At 37.4% G+C, this 21,663-nt stretch overlaps 4 protein-coding genes across 5 annotated transcripts in view; 3 read left to right on the top strand and 1 right to left on the bottom strand.

Annotated features, from left to right (window-relative positions):
- LOC107583889 (inositol 1,4,5-trisphosphate receptor type 2-like) overlaps window positions 1-3,342 on the top strand; it is a 31,729-nt gene extending 28,387 nt beyond the window's left edge. Inside the window, exons 15-16 of the mRNA XM_016270243.1 lie at window positions 157-318; window positions 2,687-3,342. Coding sequence (XP_016125729.1) covers window positions 157-318; window positions 2,687-2,770 — 246 coding nt within the window. The 3' untranslated portion in view covers window positions 2,771-3,342. The remainder of the gene's footprint in view (window positions 1-156; window positions 319-2,686) is intronic.
- Window positions 3,343-7,077: 3,735 nt separating this feature from the next.
- On the bottom strand, window positions 7,078-13,102 carry LOC107583919 (sarcospan-like). The gene is made up of 4 exons (XM_016270271.1): window positions 12,514-13,102; window positions 9,231-9,317; window positions 7,877-8,298; window positions 7,078-7,453 (listed from the first exon to the last, which is right to left on the bottom strand). Exons 1-3 carry the CDS (start codon window positions 12,766-12,768, stop codon window positions 7,939-7,941), a joined length of 702 nt encoding a protein of 233 aa, XP_016125757.1. The 5' UTR covers window positions 12,769-13,102; the 3' UTR covers window positions 7,078-7,453; window positions 7,877-7,938.
- A 1,386-nt stretch (window positions 13,103-14,488) lies between these two features.
- Window positions 14,489-16,869, top strand: LOC107583813 (class E basic helix-loop-helix protein 41-like). 2 transcript variants are annotated; one of them, XM_016270154.1, is made up of 6 exons: window positions 14,489-14,727; window positions 15,005-15,068; window positions 15,198-15,305; window positions 15,419-15,530; window positions 15,876-15,973; window positions 16,052-16,869. In XM_016270154.1, the coding sequence occupies exons 1-6, from the start codon at window positions 14,666-14,668 to the stop codon at window positions 16,796-16,798; spliced, it is 1,191 nt and encodes a 396-aa protein (XP_016125640.1). In that variant the 5' UTR covers window positions 14,489-14,665; the 3' UTR covers window positions 16,799-16,869. The 2 variants fall into 2 exon arrangements, with proteins under 2 accessions (XP_016125640.1, XP_016125639.1); XM_016270153.1 differs by having other exon boundaries at window positions 15,876-16,869.
- Window positions 16,870-19,823: 2,954 nt separating this feature from the next.
- The window catches only part of ctsd (cathepsin D), an 8,564-nt gene continuing 6,724 nt past the window's right edge, over window positions 19,824-21,663 (top strand). The window contains exon 1 of the mRNA XM_016270152.1: window positions 19,824-20,075. Coding sequence (XP_016125638.1) covers window positions 20,014-20,075 — 62 coding nt within the window. The 5' untranslated portion in view covers window positions 19,824-20,013. The remainder of the gene's footprint in view (window positions 20,076-21,663) is intronic.

Here is a 21,663-nt window from a genome sequence, read left to right as displayed (position 1 = left end):
TATTCTTTTTTTTAACTAACCAAATTGAATGATAGTGTGAATGTATGTTTGTGTTTATTGCTAAATAGTCAAATGCTAAATCAAATCCCTATGCTAAAAATGTTTGGGGAATGCTCGAAATAACAACAACAAATCACACCATTCTCTTTCCTTCAGGAGAAGAATCTGGACTGGTTTCCACGGATGCGGGCCATGTCTTTGGTAAGCTCAGAGGGAGAGAGCGAACAGAATGAGATCCGATTGGTGCAGGAAAGACTGGACACCACCATCACTCTCGTGGCTCAGCTGACTTCCCAGCTGTCCGAGCTTAAAGAACAGGTAACATACAGCACACCATCCAATGGGACGGCCTGGTTTCACAGAGCAAAACTGTTCTTTTTCCTCACGGGGCCTCTGAAGTGTTTACTATTAGGCCCTGCTGAGGAAGTGCGTCAGAGCAGGGGTGGGGCGGTACCCCGGGGCGATGTGGATGTTCCGGCTGTACTTCACTGTGTCGGTTCACTGCCATCACCTGCCTGGCCCACATGTGATTCCACACAAACAGTTTAACCGATTCACATGACACAGGAAGAGGGAGAGCTTTGGGTTCTAATGGGATGACGTTGGAAAAGAAATTGCTGCCCCATGGCTCATTTTTTTTAAGGTCTGCATATTTGTTTGACCTTAGACTTCAGATTTGAACTGTTCTGTGCTGTAAACACACAGGAACTGCACAGTCATTGAGAATCGGCGCTGATCCAAACTACTGAGCCTGAAACAGTCTAACCAGAACTGTTAACCACGCCGTGTTGCCCCTCACATCCTCCAGCGGTCCTTCTGATTCCTGGCAGTCACGAGGAGCGGGCTTAATGTAATTCTCCTGGCAATGCTGGATGTTAAATAACTTATTAAAGTGATTTCTTCTCCGACAGCCAGGCCTAATTAAACAGATCCTCCTCACCTCTCAGCTCGAGCCAGGCTGAGATCCAGCTCAGATGCGGTAGGCGAAATCCAAACTTGTCATGTGTTCAGACAAACGGGCTCTCACTGATTCAGTGTAGCACACTGTGTTCTACCTCCGTTTTCTTGCTAGGACTGTTTACTTGGTAGTTCCTTCTCTTTATCTGGATTGGCCATGAGGTCAAAAAAAGATACACGTTGGTTCAAACCCAGTGTGTTTGGGAAAGTAAAAAAGTGACCCATGGAACAAGAGGTCGTTTTGATGTTGGTGCAAATGACGCCATGTTGTAAAGAAATAGTTCAGCCAAAAATGAAAATTCTGTCATCCTCATGTTGTTCCAAACTTTTTTCATCTGTGGAACATATGATATTTTGAAGAATGTTGGTTACCAAACAGTTTTGGTTGTCATTGACGTCCATTATATGGATTAAAAAAAATTCTCAAAATATCTTGATCATTTGAACCAGCCTTCACGTCAGGAGTGCGCGCTAAAATGCTGCTTATGGAGGCAGCTTGAAGTTTTGGAACTGAGTGATTGTGTCAATGTGCAGTCATATTAGCAAAATTTCACTGTCAAAAAAGGTCAATTGTCTACACAGAAGTCACTTTCAAACCAAGCAGCTTTCTGTTGGTCAACATGGCGGATTCTTGAAAATGAATGAAATCTGCATGAGGAACTTTTTCACCCTAAGTCAAAAATTCCCAACCCTGTGGATTCCCATTGAATGACTAGATATTGCCCACAAAATTTCACTGCACAACTGTAAATGTAAATGCATCTTCAGAAAGTACACTGTGAGAAGATCAGTTAAATTTACCGTAAAAAAGTGGCAGCTTTGGTTACCAGAACTTTACTGTAAAACAAAAAGTGGTATTTACAGATTGATCCTAAATGTACAGTTAAAACATTTATAATATACTGATAACCACCTTACAAACATGGGTGGTAGAGAGAAAACTGCATAATTACATTAATGAAAATTTTTTAATTCTCCTGGGAAAATATTAGAATTTTTTTTTCAAATGTCAAATTGAAGGATTGTGTATATAATTGCTGTTTTTATACATTTATCTATTTTTTGTTGGTTTGTCAAAATAATATTGTTAAATTTGCGTATTCATTGAATTATTGTGGTTAATTGAGGTTATTTTAAATCTGGTTACATTTGAGTTTGCTATGTATATAGCCTTTGATGCTGATATGGCATACAGTGAAAAATAAATTCTATTTAGGTGGTGCATGGTGTCATACACATAAATGTAAAACCCTGTCATGGTACTAAAATAATGCGTTAAGCATTAATTCAACAACATCAGATGTATCTCAAAACCCTAATGTACATAACTGATAAAACTAAGAAGAAACAGTTATTTCATTGAAAAACCATGAAAAGTGAGCTAGCACACAGAGAATTCTGGGAATGTCAACTTACATTTTGTCATTGTAAGCTATAAGCTGACTTGTTCTTATTCACTTCTCAAAACATTATTTTACTGTAAAATTATATGAAATGTCTCATTAGATCTGTAAACTTTTTTTTAGCATATATAATAAGGAAACTTACCGTTAACCAGTTTTTACAGAATTTTACAGATAAAATTGCTTACTAAAAAAACAAGCTGATAGCCTTGTGGGTTTTTTTTTTTAGTGTGTGAGTGTGTGTATGTGTGAGTGTGTGTGAGTGTGTGTGTGTGTGTGTGTGTGTGTGTGTGTGTGTGTGTGTGTGTTTTTCTGCACGTGTACAGATGACTGAGCAAAGGAAGAATAAACAGAGACTGGGCTTCCTGGGACCATCACAGATGAACCATCAGATCCCCCCTGCGCACTGAGGATGCTCTTCACACACAGATGCTGATGTTCACACCATGAATAACACTACACTCATGGTGATATCACACTTTACATCATGACAGGACAGTTGTCCAGTTAGATCCTACAGACTTGAGCGTCATTTTGTAAGTGTTTTCTCATTTAGATCTTATAGACGGAGGACGTTTGGAAACATACAGTGTGTGTTTGTTTGGAAAATCATGAACTCTACACATATGAGAGCTTACGCCAGATGACTCAGACAGTCTTTGGACGGGCTGTCTGCCTTTTTTTTTTTTAAAGCGTCAAATATTAACTCCCTCACATTTTAATTGCCCTGTCCATAACTTGAGTATTGCTGTAATTCAAAGTGGACTTTAGTCTGTGCTGGAAGAACTGGAGAGATACCTCTAAACAATTTAATATTTTTTTTTATAATTCAAATTCAGCATTACTTTAATGAAAGATATAAGACTGGAAAACATTCTCATCTCATAATCAGACAACCATGTGACCGTTGGAATCTGTTTGTGTCACCTTCTACGAAGACCTAAACGCTAGTCTTAACTCTTAAATGATGATAATTTTTATTGTGTATTTTATGTTGGAGATGTGACTAGCATATTTGTGCTTGCCTTATATAAAGTTGTACAGAAAATAATAAAGAATTTATATTTGGTATTACAGTGGTTAGTTTGACTATCTACAGTTTATATCATTTAGAAACACTAAGGTTTAGAGAGTTAATATTATGTGATATAGTAGAAGCAATTATTTTTGGGATATTTAGGTATCTATGCAAGGATCGAGAATATCTGAAGATAAGATCATTTTATAAATGAATTTGTTGTGTCCGCACTGATAGCTGACATCTGTTGTCAGATCTGTGTACAGAGGTCAGATTCACACACAAGCAGTGGATCTCAAATGCTGTTTTAATGGACATGGCAACTCAACACTGTACTAGAACAGTTCAGCGCACAATGCATTTAAATCAGACATCCAACATTATAGTGTAATATTGATTGAGAATACTAGAAAAAAAAATTAATTGTCATGTGATCCTTCAGAAATCATTCTAATATGCCGATTTGGTGCTCAAGCAACATTTCTTGTTATTATTAATGTTTAAAACAGTTGTGCTGCTTAATATTTTCGTGGAAACAAACAGCAATTATTTAAAATAGAAGTCTTTTTTGCTAACATTATAATAGTATCCGGGAGCCCATCCAAACAGACCTAGTTTTCATTTCACAAGATGTTAATTGATGGACTGGAGTCGTGTGGATTACTTGTGGATTATTGTGATGTTTTAATCAGCTGTTTAGGCTCTCATTCTGACGGCACCCATTCACTGCAGAGGATCCACTGGTGAGCAAGTGATGTAATGCTAAATTTCTCCAAATCTGTTCCAATGAGGAAACAAACTCATTTACATCTTGAATGACCTGAGGGTGAGTAAATTTTCGGCAAATGTAATTTTTGGGTGAACTGTTTCTTTAACCTGTAGTACGCCTGGTGTTTTTAGGGTACAGGACCCTGCCTAGTTACTTGAGAGTGCAAAGATTCACATCTGCTCGTGCCTTCACTCTGGCACGGGTTAAAATTAGCCCCTGACGGCTCCATTATAGCTCACAGCTGTCACTAAGCAGGGGAAAGTCCAGCATGTCTGGAATGCTCCATCAGGGAGGAGAAGACAGTTAGTTGGATAACTGCCACTCTCACTAACTGATCGCTCATCTGTCGGCAGGCACGTCTTTCAACATGAAACAGGAACAATCAAATAGAAGCAAATGTCATGGATATAGCAGTTATTCAATGTTTTATCATGCGATTTATTGTACATATAAATTCAGTCTCCCCTCAGCATGCATGTCAATATTTGAATTGGTTTTAATGGTGATAATATTTGATCCCTCCTTAACACGCAGTCTTTCTCAAAGTTCAGTCATGCAGGTGTGCAGTTATTAAGGCAAGACAGTGAACAACATCCTGCATAAACACACTCATTAATCTAAATATACCACCCTCCCTTCCTTCTTTCTGCATGTGATAGGTCTGCATGTGATTGTGCATGTTGTTGTCATGCTGGTTGGTCAGAGAGCAAATGAGATCTGTCACATGCTGCACTCTTTCCCAAAAGCACTGCAAACCAGAGGGGGATTTTTCATTTGACTCCACGTTCCTGCTTAATCTAATAGTGTACAGAGTGACTCGCTGAAGTTCTGCTGCAGAGGCTGAGGAGACAAGAATATGGTTCTGTTGCAGGAATAGTTCACCCAAAAATGTAAATGATGCCATTTATGTATCCTCATGTCATTCCAAACCCCTTTGACATTATTTTGTGGAATCCAAAAGGAGATGTTTATCAAAATGTTCACGCTGCTCTTGTCCATACAGTGAAAGTAAATGGTGGCCATATCTGTCAAGTTAAAAAAAATGACAAAACCAAGATCATGCAAATTTTTTACCTGATTGGGGCTTCAGAACGCATGGTCACTATTCACATTACAGATTCACAAACACTACCGCAATTTTTTTTTCTTTTAAAGAAATGAATACTCTTATTCAGCAATGATGCATTCAATTGATCAAAAGTGACTGTAAATATTTAATAATATTCAATAAAGAATTCTGAAAAAAGTATGATGCTTAATAAAAAAAATTTCAACATGAATAATAATAAGAAATGTTTCTTGATCAGCGTATTCGAATAATTTCTGTAGGATCACACTGAAGACTTGAGTAATGGCTAATATGAGTAATAATGGAATAAATTATATTTTTAAATGTATTCAAATAGAAAACAGATATTTTGAATTATATTAATATTTCACAATATTACTGTTTTTACTGTATTTTTGATTAATTCAACCTTTTTGAACGGTGGTGTACAGTATTACCTGAATCCTATTGAGATGCTGTGGCATGACCTTAAAAAGGCGGTTCATGCTCGAAAACCCTCCAATGTGGCTGAATTACAACAATTCTGCATAGATGAATGGACCAAAATTCCTCCACAGCGCTGTAACAGACTCATTGCAAATTATCGCAAACGCTTGATTGCAGTTGTTGCTGCTAAGGGTGGCCCAACCAGTTATTAGGTTTAGGGGGCAAACACTTTTTCACACAGGGCCATGTAGTTTTGGATTTTGTTTTCCATTAATAATAAAAACCTTCATTTAAAAACTGCATGCTGTGTTCACTTGTGTTATCTTTGACTAATATTTAAATTTGTTTGATCTGAAACATTAAACTGTGACAAACATGCAAAAAAAATAAGAAATCAGGAAGGGGCCAACACTTTTTCACACCCCTGTACAATAAACTTCATTTTTTGTTTAAAAAATGAGCAAACCTTATTTATTATAATTTTTTTTTATTTTAAATAGTCATTTGTTGTTAGCAATTGTTAACAATTATTAATTTATGTTCATATAAATTATATAAATAAAAAATAAATTTAATATATTAGTATTTTATTATTATTAGATTACATACACATCATTGGGGATGTGATCCAAAGATGGCATATTTCAGTTTGCTTGACAACATGAGAAATACATAAGTATGAAATTCAGTTAATAATTTTTAAAGGACATGCAGTTGAATGATGAATGAGAGGGGGTTATGTAAATGCCTTTTATTAGAAATCAGCTTAAAGGAAAGATGAGTCATACAAAGCTTACATGTATGGTTGTTTTTTCTGTGCTGAAGCATCATGTTGCATCTCTTCCAAACACCAGACCGTAGGTCTCTTTAAAGCAACAGACTCTTTTAACACCTCAGGCAGCTCTCTTCCTGTTGGCAGTGTTCAAATCACGTTTTTTTCATTTGGTTCACAAGCTTCATTGACGAGGACTTAATGATGAAAAACACAGCTTTTTGGTTTGATTGTCAGGCTTTACATTCGCTCAATTTTCACCTGGCCACAAATATAAAATATGCAATAGACCTATGTAAAATAAAAAAGATTAAAAAACATCTGCCCTTCCATTGCATGAAAGTGGAGGCAGTGACCTGCTGTTTGTCTAAGTACCCATTTCCTGAAAAGTTATCCCTCAATTGTGATTGGTTAATTGGAATGTTGTTCCAGGATCAACAAGGATGTTGATCCAGGAACATGTTGTACTTGGAAAAATCACAGTCACCATCTAAATATCTAGATCTATATCTGAATGTATGTGTGTGTGTGTGTGTATATATATATCAACAGTAAATGAACCACCAGGAATTTTTCTCAGAAACAATGGACAATAAACACACCTGAAGTTAGAAAAAGAGTCAAAGGTAAAGGTTAATGTGTGAATAATTGCATTCTAAGGTGTTTTTTTTTTTGACTAAGCAAAAGTTAATACTGGCAATTAAATACGTTTTTATGCATGCCATTACCACAACAGTGACAACCACAATAACGGATTGTGTCGCTCATTTTCCTAAAATGTCAGGTCTCGTTTTGTCACTTACTGGTTATATAGATACAAATATTTTCCTTGGCAGTGGTAAAAATAAACAGTTAACTTCAACAAGTGGAAATTTTCAAACAGCCAATATAGAAAAATACAATAACTCTAAAGATTGCATAAAACTTCCTGAAATATTATAATATGGCAATACAAACAGACTCATTCAACTGCTTTGATAAAAGGTTGCATGACATAAAACTCCCAGTGTGGCAGACACTGCAGCAAACAGTTTCTTCCCTTAAGTAGGGTGACCATACGTGCCATTTTCCCAGGACGCGTCCTGGCCAGGATTTGTTTTGGCTTTGTTTTCATGCTTGCTGAAGGTAATGATCGAAAAGTAGTTTGACCAATAACATGCAAGCATTGTACATAATGGACCAGTCATGGCGTGTGAGAAGGTGGAATCTACAGTCAAAGCGATGCAATTACGCGTACATATTAGGTGTGTTCGACTTAAAAGCAGCGCGGCTCAGACCGATCAGTGTTTGAAATCAAAGTACCTCGAGAGCGTTTCGAAAGCATAACCGTCTGTATGGTACTTTGATGTCATACACCGATCGGTCTGCACATGCAAACAAAGCCAAAACCTAGATATTTTAGGCAATATAGAAATCCTGGCCAGGATGCGTCCTGGGAAAATGGCACGTATGGTCACCCTACCTAAAGGCACAAACACTCCCACGCTCCACATGTTTACTTCTCCAGAGAAATCTCTCAGTGCCCTAAACTTTCTGCCAATTGTGGGTAGAAGGAGATCCCGTCTGTAGCCCAGCGAAAAACACCTGGTACCTGTGCTTCCACATGAGGAAGGCCCCCACCAGGCAGACGATAGCCTGAGCCAGGTTCAGCACCATCTGCAGAAGGTAATACATGGGTAGAGTGCTTACGATTGCACTGCAGTCTGTCACGCTGCTGTAGGTGAAAGTGCGGGCGATGGGATCCTCAGGATCCAGAGTGCACAAACAATACTCCCCCATTTCCTTGCAGCTGTAGCTGTTAGTCAGGGCATAATGGTAGCACTGGAAGGCAATGACCACTGCGGAAATGACCAGCCCCATCGTGCACAGGAAGAAGTACAGGAGCTGGGCAGACGTGAGAGAGGGGTTACAGTCATTTGTGATAATTAAGGCAAGAATGGAAATCAGATTTAAATAGACTAAAATGCCTATTCTTGTTCATTTAAAACCAGCTCAATGCTCTGACTTGATGACTCAGAAATGTCAATGGTCCATTAAATATTAAAAATATGCCTAATTAAAGAAACAGTTGACCTGAAATTTTTGATTTTGTCATTAGCGCACTCACACCATTTTGTACACAGCCATACTTAAATTAAATCATTCCAATGAGCTTGACAAGAACGAAGAAGTTCCAATTAGCCATTTTTCCACTTACATTTTCTTAATAAAGGTGTCGATTCAAGTCAAGATTCTGCTTAAGATAAATCACAACATAAATCCCAGATTCACTCTTATTATCAGCTCACTCATTTAATAAATCCATTTGAACATCTTCTCAGTTCAGTGAGTAGGTGAGTTGTTTACTGGAGAACCCCCAGAACCAAATTGTGGGGGGAAAAATCCACAAACCACTTCATCTGAGTCATTGAAAACAACTGACTCGAAAGAACATCGCTAATTCATTCAGAAGACTTGGAATATAGATTAAGTAATATGGGCTACTTTTATTATACTATTATGATTTTTGGAGACATTTAAATCACTTTCCTGCATGGACATTCCATATGTCATATCCTTATGTGCTGCATGGACGAAATATAATAATAGTGGGTTGGAATGATATGGGGTTAAATTGTTCCTTTAAAAATACAATGATATGAAGAATTGTATCATTCTAGACCTGTTGCTGGATACCTACTACATTTAGAAGTCCCCTGCTCTCAGAGCTAAGTTGCACCTCTACATATTTTAAAGTCCATTTGAAAAGCATTTACATATGAGGTGCAATTGTAATTCTCAGGACATCCAAAAACTGCACTTATTTATTTTTTTACCTTTACAATAAATTGAGCCGACGCTCTCTCATCAGGCACTCTGGTGATGCAGAAGAGGATGAATCCCAGCAGAGACACCACAATCATCTGCAAAACAGAGTATTTTTATAGAGTGCTGCAGTGATGACATATTTTTGTAGGCCAGCACGGAAATTAGCACCACCCTGGTTCTCTCAACAAAAACGCGATATGATTCTTCCATTGGCTTTTGGATTATTGCAGAAAATAAGCTCTGTGACAAACAAATATTTATGATTCTCACATGTTTTGTTCGTCATGATAATCTTTTATCACACATATAAAACTTTTGAAGCCTAAATACAATCGCAAAAAGCCAGTTGGCTATAAACAAACTACACCTTGGTTGCATGACTCTTTCAGTCTTTATTTAAAAAAAACATATTCTCAGAAGAGTGTGATTATAAACCAAATAAGACTGTAAAAGTGGACTAGTAGTGAGTAGATGAGTTTTCCTGTTTCCTGTTCCCATTTAGCCACTTGTCAGCAATTGCCTTTTTCAGGACAAATTAAAGCTTTAAAAAAAATCACAAAGGGGTATTACTTAAGTATTTTATGTCATAGAATAAAAACATGAAAATATCTTGAGCTTGTGTTAACCACAGACCTTATTTTAGGCATTTAGCCAAAAACCCGCTAAAATGCTAACTTTAAGTTTTGGCCTACAAAAATATGCCATCCCTGCAGCAATCTATAGACCTGTTGTCATTTAGACCCCAAATGTACAACATATAAACTAATCATATGCTCATCAAGTTTTATTAGGCCATTTGGAGGGTGATCATCACCGTGATCATGTGCATCTCAGAGTCTGTTGTTGAAAATGTTGCCATTGTTGTCATGAACACATGCTCTAATCTTATTTGCAGTGCAGCAGACCTCCTAAATTCTCTATGTCTGCCAAACTTGTTATGAGCCAACCATAACCCTTATTGTAATCAGCATTGTGCAACTCTGCATTGAGTTGTCATCTGATAATATATTGACTGCCGTTGCCAATTGAATAGCTTGACCCCCCCACCCTCCGAGATATCTTTATCTCTCACGCTTTTTATCTCACTCTTTTCTTCTCTCTCTCTCTCTCTCTCTCTCCATTTTCCCCGCTCTCTTTCTCAGCATGATTGGAGTCTTGTGACTAGCGTGTGGTATCTAATTTGATTGTTTTTCCCAGGTTCTGAGGCAGAGAAGTCTTGGTGACCTCAGTGTTTTTCTCTAGGAACAGCAGCACTGGTCTCGTGAGGCCTGAACTTGAGATGCTCTCTGATCTGCCTTATCACTCCAGTATGTGCGTCCATGAATTTGAATGAGTGTCTCCAACACAGCAATCTCATAAAGACATTACTTTATATTTTATTGCCACAATAGCTAATGTTTTACACAATGAAACAGTTATATATTGGCTTTTGTGTGGCATTCAGAATTAAACAAAAAATTAATTACAAATGTAAAGAAATTCAAATGTAATTTTTAAAAAGAAAGCCAATTTTGTAACATTTTAAAATAAGGTTATATTGTTAACATTATTTAACTACTTTAGTTGCCATGAACTAACAATTACAAATATTTATTTTCAACATTTACTTATGTTAATATTTTTAACAATTATATTCTGCCAATTATATTCTGTTAATATGGACCTGAGCTAATATGAAGTAACAAAGAACAGGTGTATTTTTTATTGACTAACATTAGCAAAGAATATTAAATACTGTAACAAATGCATTGCTCATCACTCAATATTAATTAATGCATTAACTAACGTTAAAAAATGGGACCTAATTGTAAAGTGTTTCTGCAAAGGTTTGTCAAGACAAACTAAATCTTCGCTTGACACAGTCTTGTTCAAAAGTTTTGAAAAAGTTACATAGATAAAATACTGTATTATCGAGATCAGACAAGATTGTTGAGCAATATTATATACAAAATATTTTTTCTCTTTTTTTATCAACTTGTGTTCTTTTAATTATCACAAGTATTTGTATTTCTTTTTCTAAGTGATTGACCATAGGCCTCATTGATTTGAGCTTATGCATGATGTTATGTTTTTAAACAATAAATAAATACAAATTAAAAATTATTTGTGGATAATTTGTGGAATGTTCACTCAAAAACTGAGGTGCATAAGCTCAGATCAATGAGGCCTACTACCAATCTGTTCCAAAAAAGAAATACAAAATCTGTGCAAATTGAGAAAAGAAAAGAAAAGATTGAATCCAAGATTTGGAGATTTACAAGAAATTTTTAAAAGACCAGTTTTGGCTGGCAACACCAAATTAGGATTTAAAAGGGTTAAATCTGCAGCCCGTAACTTTTTTTGCATTCAAAATTTATATAATAAGCCATGAATCAATTTTCCAAACCGTGTTTTTGGCCTGTCCTCCTGAATCACTACAGTACACCTATAATAAGTGTTTATATTCAGACTATTTTAGCCTGGTTCGGGTAGGTACCGCTGCAGAGTAGCCCAGTACCTGCGTGATTCGTCATAGACATAAACAGAGAGAAGTAGCTCTGGCTACAATGTTCTTCCACAAGACGCACGCAGTTCTGTTTATTAACCTCTAGAGCGCCAAAAGTTACTGCAGCTTTAAGTAATGTACTTTCTATAAGTACATAGAAAAAAAAACAGAATGCAATTGCAATGTTATCTCCCTGTATGATTCAGTCCTGTTATATTGTCATATGGCCTACGTGACTGGACATGCATGTCTGCACAGAGGGATTGCGTTGAATCTTTTGAAGATTTGTTTTCTATTTATAAAGTTACAGTTTGATCTAACTCTCCTGTGATTCTCAAACAGACATACAGCTGTAGCATTTTTAGTATCATTTTTATCTAAGTAACATGGGTTGTTTTAAAACTTTACATCGATTTTTTTGCTATAGGCTTCTGTGAATAGATACTTCTCTGAGCAAAGGCAAGAAGCACGGATACTCTGTAAATCACTGCTGAACAAGCAAAATCCACTGATAAGCATATAAGCTTGTACTCTTTTCCCGATTTCTTGCAACATGACACTCTCAGTGGTCAATCTTATATCAGCTTTAAAACTCGTGATTCTGTTTATGAATGTATTCATTGTTCTCATGTTATTTTGGACATGCATGCATGCTCTCTGTAACATTGTTTATGTATGCTTCTGTACAGAATGGCAGTGTGGCCAATGGATCTGATATGAGACGGCCTCATGCATGGCCCCGAAAGAGTAAACAAGGCATGCTGGGAGTTGAGGGAGAGGTTGATGAAGAGCAAAAGGAAGCTTACAATGATGCCGGCCCAATGGGGCGTCTCCCTGGCCAGCAGAGAGGAGCTAATGGCAACCATTAGGAAGGCCACAGCAGCTACTGCGATGCCCAGCAGAAGCTGTAACAGAGCGACCAGCAAAGGAAAGCGGCAGCCACAACATTTTTGGGCTTCCTCCAGCACTGGGCCTCCAGTTTCTGCTTGTCCCTTCTTCTCCTTGCCAGCGGTTGCGTTGCCTCCTCCAGCCGACCCCATCGGACTCGTCCCCGACCCCATAATTCCTCCTGTCTCGTGCGGAGGTTCTTAATCTTCCTTTGAGGCCGACTGGACGTTCTTGTACTCGCCCTCTATCTGTTTGTCCTTCCTTTTCTTTCTCGTCTGGCGTTTCTTTTGCTCTCTATAGCTGGACTGCTCCCTTGCCCTCCCTCCTCACTGGAGGCTTCTCTACCTATGCGATCCCTGCTATTCAGAATCAGAAAGGACTCTGAACTAATATGGAAAACATTTGGAGCACATTCCACAAGAGCCACATATAGAGCACAGAAGAGGAGACGGAAAGGAGGGAGGGTTGAAAAGGGGAGGGAAGACATAAAGGGGGACTCCAACACACGACAGCTTCTAGTCTCCCTGAAACTAAACAGGAAACAGGGATCTTATGGAGCAGAAACAATTCTTGTCTCTGGCAAACATGTGGGAGAGTGCTTGAGTCCTGCACCTCCTGCAACACACTGTGCAATCTATTCATAACAGCCTGGAGTCAGTCACGTGATTTCGATGAAGTTACGTGACCCGCGGGCATGTGAGCGGGTTACAGTTAATCTCTTATGAATATTATGAGAGAGTGCAGATATGCTACGTGTTCATTTTACTTTGTGTTAATTATGGAGAATCTCTAACTATATGCAGGCCTTGTTTCTTATAATGAATATGTCTGTATTCACCCAGACCTTTTGTAAAACTCTATTCATTTTTATATTTCTTTATATACTGGAAAAAATATGATTTCTAATCTTATAATGTTTCATCTGCTAAAGTCTTCTGAAGGCTGGATATTGTCAGACTGTGGTCTATTTTCAGCCAGACTATATTGAGAGCTTATTCTATGTGCTGTTGTGTTATGTCACACATCATTTCAGATGGCACATATAGGCAAAGCAATCTCAGTACATCTAGATGTTAGTTCAAGCTAAACATGCCGCACAGAACTTCAGAAAAGTTCACATTATAAAGCTGCAAATAAATGATTTGTCATAAAATATTGATCACAAATGTTTTCTTAGCAGTTTGTTGATATATATACAAAACTGATACAGTTCATTTCAGTTCAAATATAGCAGGTAATCGCAAATCTTTAAAAATATGTATTTCAAAATATATTGAGGAAATGTGAACACTGCAGGTACAATCAAATATTTAGAGATGACTAAAATATGATTGCAACTAATAATAAAACAATGTATAATATTAATAATAATATTTTTGACATAAAGCATAATTATGTTTATCCCCAAAGATATGAATTATCAGCCTAGACAAATAGTGATAGTTATATTTGGTAAACATGATAAATATAGCCTATAAAAGCATGATTTTGAAAATGCATTTAGCCAAGTTAATACATGTGTCTTTAAATCTTTGGTTACTTAGTATGCAGACCTTTAGGGAAGTCCCAAATTGGAAAGAAAATAAAACATAAAGTAGGCTAATGTGTTTTAATGCCAAAAAGTTTTCATTTTACGTACGTTTAGACTATAATAATTCTAACGGGCTTTATATAAAATAATTGCATGCCTAAGATATATCTTCTTTTATAATAAATGTTGTAAATAATATAATAAGTATCTTGGCATTTTAAATTTAGATGTGTAGATGTTATGCTTGAGACTTCAGATGCAAATATTAGAACGCGTCTCTTCAGCAATAAACGGTCAACTTTCAAGCCCATTTAATACCCGGATTCTAGAGCTGGTGCAGTTTACACGTGAGTCAGCGCGCGGTTCCTGTGAAGGCGCGCGTGCGCGGTTGTCTGGGCAAAGTGGCAGCTCAGACACACATCGTCATTCAGAGGTGCAGCGCGAGAGACCGGACACAACGCACCGCCGCTCCGCTGGTAGCCGACTGGATTAACGAAACCTGATTTTAAAAGAAGTGCACAAGAAAGTGGGACAAAGTTATGGATGAAAGAATACCGAGAATGCAAGGCAGACAGTTCCTGGATCACGCGGATTTCTTGGGGTAATTTTTAATGTTCGGTTGGTTTGGTTTTTAATGAACGCAACAAATGTTACGTTTTTTTTTTTAATGTGTGAGAATTCATAGATTTGCCTCTTAAAAAGTTTTTTTTATTTATTATTTTCCTGGATCACGCGGATTTCTTGGGGTAATTTTTAATGTTCGGTTTGTTTGGTTTTTAATGAACGCAACAAATGTTACGTTTTTTTTTTTAATGTGTGAGAATTCATAGATTTGCCTCTTAAAAAGTTTTTTTTATTTATTATTATTTTTTTTTTAGGGTTGAATATTCGTCTCTCTACATGTGCAAATCCAAAAGAGGTGTGAAGAGAGAGGAAGGAAAGGTAAGCAAACTGTGGACCCGTGATGTCCGTCGAGTTCACGCAACACTTTGTGTCGCTCGTTTTTAATAATCCGAGTGATAATTATTACTTTAAGAACTTTTTGCAATGGCTAATGCTTCTTATTCGCAGGACGCGTATAAGTTACCACACAGACTGATCGAGAAAAAGAGGAGGGACCGAATAAATGAATGTATTGGGCAGCTGAAAGATTTATTACCTGAACATCTGAAACTTACGGTAACTTAAGTTTGAATTTGAATTTGTTCAAATGTGTTTTGTAATTTTAGCTCACCCGCACGAGGAAAGCAAGAAAGTAGGGAAATCCGATAAATGTTCGTATTGTCTTACAGACTCTTGGTCACTTGGAAAAAGCGGTAGTTCTTGAGTTGACGCTGAAGCATCTGAACGCGTTGACAGCTGTCACAGAGCAACAGCACCAGAAGATCATCGCTTTGCAGAACGGTAAATTACATCATGTGCAACCCACACAATGCAATCAGAGAAACAGCAATACCACATCAAGTAAAACAGTAAATGGAGATCAAAGTACAGTACTTTAACAAAAATAGATGCACATATAGTTGCAATTATGCATATACTTTTTATATCAGTTATGCTTATTGCTTATATATGTTAAGTGTTTTTATAGATCACTTTTTTGTTGCATGTATTTATATATTTATATCTGTCTAGATTTATTATTAATACTTATCTATCATCTGTCATCTATCTATCTAGCGTCTGTCTGTCTGTCTGTTTATTTGTCTGTTTTTTATGAGCGGACTTTTTGCCTCTATTTTATGACAGGTGAGCGATCGTTGAAGTCCTCCCTCCAGGCTGACTTAGACACGTTTCACTCAGGCTTTGAAGCATGTGCCAAAGAAGTCCTGCAGTATCTGAACAAGGTCGAGAACTGGACGGCGCGTGAGCAGATGTGCACGCGACTCATTAACCACTTACACAAAGTTTCCGTGCCGTTTCAGCCGGGCGCAGGGTTCCTGCAGCAGCCATTGCCAGGCGACGACGCTCCAGAGCGGGACGTGCAGACAGATACTCAAGCCAACTGTGTACCTGTCATCCAGAGGACTCAGAACCTCGAGCTTAACGAGAACGACACGGACACCGACAGCGGATACGGAGGAGAGGCAGAGAAAGGCGATGGCAAATGCGAGAAAGGATGTGACACGGCCAAAGGAGTAAAGATCAAGCAGGAGTTCGGAGATGAACGTGTCACTAAAAAAGCCAAAATGAACTGGTCTGCGAACGGTGGGTCAGATTCCACCAATACCCGGCCGGACATGGCGTTAATGAACTCTTTAATTGGAATGACGGGTGTTGGTGGACAACAAACTCCTTTTTGCATGCCGTTTTACTTTATAAACCCGTCTGCAGCATCGTACATGCCTTTGTTTGATAAGAGTCACTTGGAGAAGTTGGTGTATCCAGCAGCGGCGCTGACCACCCCGTTCCCGTGGCTTTACCCCGGGATTCCCACACACACCTCCGCTGCAGCCGCAGCCGCAGCCGCTGCTGCCATCGCTTTCCCTAGTGCACCCGCCGATAAAACCTCTGGATTTAATGCAGCATCCTTAAAAGATGACGAGCCGCCATCTCCCGATGGTGACCTGTCCAACGAGGCCGACCTGGCCTCTCCTGTGTCTGGGGATCATCATGGCTCAAAGAGTGTTGCCATTCATCAGCCCCAAAGAAATGAAAATGATGGTACATAAAGCTGATCTTTTGACCTTTGTGTGCACACTAGTTTGCTTGTAAAATGGCTATTTATCTGTTTATCTTAATTACAAGGCAGATGTTGGAATACATGTATCTATAAATGTATGGCATCATAATATTCTTGAGCTGGCATATTCAAACATGTGAGCTGGCTCATTTTAGTCTGAGACAGCTGTTGAAAATTATGTAAGGTAAAACCTTTAAAGAGATGTGATTATATCAAATGTGTTTTGCCTTTTCTGAAACTTTGTCACTATTCATGACCTCGAAAAACTGTATGGGGGTCATGCTGTGTATTGTACAAATGTTGTGGAGCACTGTAAAACAGGACATGAATAAACATAAACGGACCTTTTAGATTGGATGGATCTTAACAATAAGGAAATCATGGAATTTAATTGAATGTGTTTATTTTTTAGACCTGGGTTTATGAATGCATAGGAACAGTGGTGTACCAGCTGCCATTTATTTCTGCGTTGTAACACATTTCATAGGCCCTATAGTGTCTTTGCCTCAACTGTCATTTGCCTAAACAGTGGCATGTGGATGTATATAGTTTGTGAATATGCTGTATGTTTATTGTTCATGTTGTAGAAGAAATCTATGGATTTTTTAAAGGATAAACTGAACGACTGCTGCACATTTCCTTAATGCTTTACACATTTGCTGTTTGAAATTATGCAGCTCAGTTGTCAAATAAACATAAGCTCATGTGAACAAAATGTTATCACCCCCATCATTCATTTCAGCACTGAAATGCACATGATAGTTACACAGTACATAGTAAAACACTTACTGACAGAATCATTCAGACTTCATTACAGGTCAAAGTGTGCATGTGACACTCAGTCCATTAGAGTTATTTTCAACATGAACCGCCCAGAAACACCCAGTTAGCTACAGCTGACATCAAGAGATCTGCTAGCTACACGTAAACAGATTTCATGCATAATTAACATTAACAAAGGCAACTAGGAAAAATTTAAATCAGTTACTCGGAAACTCTATGAATGCTTTTAAGGAGTCACCCATTATTTGGATCAATAAATGTTTACAAAAAGTATCCTGTGACGAACTAAACTGTGGCCATTTATACGGTCATTAATCAACATGCCAATAAAAATAAAGAAATAAATACCCTCCAACAAAATGACCTTTTATACATTTAATTAGTTTTATGTTGTTTACGTTTTGATGTTGGTGTTTTTACTCAAGGTCAGTTTGAAAATCAGCTGACATGAGACTCATAATGTTGGAAGGCAAAAACAACCAAAGTTAACACGATTCACATGATATGAATCCCTCCCAAGTTATTCTGAATGCTTATCTGTAAAAGGTAGCATTATTGCTCATAAAGTAGGTGTCTGTTAATCATAGCTTGTGGGAAATAAAAAATGTAACCCAAGAACCCAGCTACTAAACATTTAGTAATAGATTTAACAATATTGTGTCTGGAAAGCTTATGTAATAGACTGAGTTGTGATAAATAGTGTTATTCCAGTGGTTGCAATTAACTGGGAAGAGTGCTACATTGTTACTTCAGGATACTCATGTTGGGGACGTGAAAAGTGATAAGGGCATTTGGTTTTATATTTCAGCATTCAGTTATGCTGAGCAAGATAAGAACACAAACTTGTGGAAATGTGTGTATTCTGCTGTGCTGACAGTCCCTCATCACATTCTCAGACTGCAGTGAGAACATTATCGAGATCACACTGACATCCAGCGGTAAAGTGGCGAAGTCGCATGTCATTTATAGCTTATAGTTGAATTATTTACATGTTTAAATAAATAAATAAGATGTAGGAAATTATCCGTACTTAGTAGGTTATTATAAGGGAAACAGTGATAAATCATGCACCTATTTCTCTGTTTAGCGTTTTAGTGAACTGCGTAAAAGTAGACCACGAGGACACGACAGCAGCCTATTATTCTCCTATACACTTATTATTCAGAAATACATTTTCAATAGATTTTTCAACTGTATAAGTATATAAAAGATCTAAGTTAATATCTGTGTGGATTTCATTTCAATATTTATTGTTATTTATCAATTTAATAATTCAAACATAAAATGGAAATAAATAAATCACGTGTAAATGGACAAATTAATAGACATTACACATTACTTTTTATTTAATTAATGTTATAATATGTAGTTAAATTAAAAAATTAACACATTTTAAATCGGAAAAATAAACTGACATTCAAAATTGGCTGTTTATTTAATAATGTTTTAAAATGTAGTTAAATCAAAACATGTTTAAAACAATATATTACATAATATGTAATATTATATAATAAATATTAAAATACACTAATTAAACTGTTCTATTAATTAGCCCATCTAAAAGTGATTTTTATGTTTGAATTACTAATTACTGATAACTTACTCCTTTATTTTTTATTTTAAGTGTCTCTCCTAGTCCTCCGTAGTTTTAGCCTATGCAAATATGTATGCAAATTGTATGACTAAATTTACAGGGGAAATCCGAATTAAAATGATCAGGACCCGTGTCAACCAAGTCAGCACCATTTCATTCCAGCTGGCTCTTTAACAGATATATGCATATTTTAGATGTATTTATCACTGTGTATTAATATAACCTACACATATTTAGATATTTAGTTGGTTCGTATATTTATTTATGCGACATATATTTAACATTTCGATTAAATTCAAATGTAATTTTATTTAATTACATTTAATACATACACAAAGTGATGAGATTAATCACCTTTTGAGGCCCTTAATCTATTAAGCATTTCTTCAGAACCTTTATTCAACGTCTGCGCAGCAACCAGCGCAGCCGTGACGCTCTCCAGAGCACCCGCACATGACTGTGAGCAGTTGCTCGGCAGCACTATCTCGTCAGCTGACTGCTATCGCAAGCCGTTTGTCCTACATAATAGATTTACATTTAATACATACACAAAGTGATGAGATTAATCACCTTTTGAGGCCCTTAATCTATTAAGCATTTCTTCAGAACCTTTATTCAACGTCTGCGCAGCAACCAGCGCAGCCGTGACGCTCTCCAGAGCACCCTCACATGACTGTGAGCAGTTGCTCGGCAGCACTATCTCGTCAGCTGACTGCTATCGCAAGCCGTTTGTCCTACATAATAGATCACACACACACACACACACACACAACACATCGATACTACTCCTCCTCAGATGCTTTAACAGGTCCTGACGGCTCGCCAACATGAGAATCGCCTGTCTGCTGCTAGCCGCTGCCTTTTTGTGGACGGCCGACGCGGTTGTTCGGTAAGGTCGAACAAACAAACTTAACAATAACAACAACGGCGACGCAATCCGATCATTGTAGCTAAACCACGCTGTGTGATCTTTGTTGTTCTTTCACTGGGCCTAGTCTGTTTTTATATTGTTTTATCCTGTAATTTAGCAAACAATAGTTGTCTCAAAAAACTTTTCTACCATTATACTATTGTAAATGTTTAAAAACGCTCCCTAGGTAGGAAGCTCAGCAGGTTTTGAGACACAGCCCTTGTGTGAACGATTGTAAAGCACCCAGGGGTTGTTGTAGGTCTCCCACTAGACCAGGGGTAGGCAAGGAGAGAGCCGCAGTCCTGCAGAGTTCAGCTCCAACCCTGAAAAAAAAAAAAAAACACTCACCTGCCTATATCCTTAGTAATCCTGAAGACATTGATTAGCTTGTTCAGGTGTGTCTGATTAGGGTTGGAGCTGAACTCTGCAGGACTGCGGCTTTCTAGGACCGAACTTGCCTACCCCTGCACTAGACAAAGAGACTGATCGTTTGTGAATCTAGAAACTAAGATCTGTTTATAGATCAGTATGAAGTGCCCTTTAAAATTCAGCCTTTAGAAATCCAATTTAGTGCACTTAAGCTGATAGATCTCACCCCAGCTGGCTCAAAAACACGTGGATAATGTGTATATATCAGTTACACACAGAGGCTGACAGTAACTAAGTACATTTACTTGAGTATTGTACTCAAGTACACTTTTTGTTTATCTGTACTTTACTTGAGTATAATTTATTTCTGGGAACTTATGACTTTAACTTCACTACATTTGAAAGACAAATATTGTACTTTTCACTCCACTACATTTCTATCAAGGTCCTCGAAGTAGAAAGTCGTTACTATGTAGCAGCTCTGAAAGTCAGTGGGTGATTTCTTTCTTCTCTAAAACGTGACTTTCTTTTTTTTCTCAGACAGTTTATCAGTAATCACTCTTGGGGCTACATGAAGTGGTTTCTCAGCATTTTTTTAACACTGAGTTGCAAATGTGATATTTATTTACAACAATTCAATAAAAGGTAGTTAATATTGTGGTATATATTAGACACTATTGTCTGATTTTGAACTGTTGTGCATCTCCTAATAAAACACAAAAGGTGTTGGACTGAAGCAGCACTGCACAGACTGTTCTGTGTATGATATCAAAGTACTGCAAGAGCGATTAGACAGCATTTTTTAACATTTTTGTCTTATAAGTCTTGCTGTTTTGCGTTTTTGTTAAAGCAGTGTTGCTGTTGTAAAGTTGTACAGCTACAGTTGTGTTGCTGGGTTTTAAAGTAGATTTGATTTTGTTTCTTCCTTATCACTCTGTATTTACAGGATTTCACTGTCCACTCTGTTCAAATGTGATTGAATGGTTACACATAGATGTGTGCACTGTGCACACACTGTCAGAGCTGTGTGAGATCACTACCATCCTGCTTTTGTGAGGGTGGGTAGGGGTGTTAAATAATTGTTTTTGTTTAGTTTTTTTTCCCCATAGGTTTTTAACATTTTAAAAGCTCTTTATTCCAAATACACTACAAGCTAGTCAGTGTATTCAGCAGGTGTAATGTATTCTATGTTGCTTCA

Source organism: Sinocyclocheilus grahami, unplaced genomic scaffold (assembly GCF_001515645.1).
Source record: "Sinocyclocheilus grahami isolate Dianchi unplaced genomic scaffold, SAMN03320097.WGS_v1.1 scaffold55.1, whole genome shotgun sequence".
NCBI lineage: Eukaryota > Metazoa > Chordata > Actinopteri > Cypriniformes > Cyprinidae > Sinocyclocheilus > Sinocyclocheilus grahami.
Note: the sequence above shows the minus strand (reverse complement) of the source record. Positions and strands in the feature narration are given on the sequence as shown.

Excerpts from the sequence above, each read along its gene's own strand:
- LOC107583919 (XM_016270271.1), bottom strand. The coding sequence starts at position 12,768 with ATGGGGTCGGGGACGAGTCCGATGGGGTCGGCTGGAGGAGGCAACGCA. Across the intron at positions 9,318-12,513 it reads CCCATTGGGCCGGCATCATT|ATGATTGTGGTGTCTCTGCT; the intron begins GTAAGCTTCCTT and ends TCTGTTTTGCAG. Across the intron at positions 8,299-9,230 it reads CGGCTCAATTTATTGTAAAG|CTCCTGTACTTCTTCCTGTG; the intron begins GTAAAAAAATAA and ends ACGTCTGCCCAG.
- LOC107583813 (XM_016270153.1), top strand. The coding sequence starts at position 14,666 with ATGGATGAAAGAATACCGAGAATGCAAGGCAGACAGTTCCTGGATCAC. Across the intron at positions 15,069-15,197 it reads TGAAGAGAGAGGAAGGAAAG|GACGCGTATAAGTTACCACA; the intron begins GTAAGCAAACTG and ends TCTTATTCGCAG. Across the intron at positions 15,306-15,418 it reads CTGAACATCTGAAACTTACG|ACTCTTGGTCACTTGGAAAA; the intron begins GTAACTTAAGTT and ends ATTGTCTTACAG.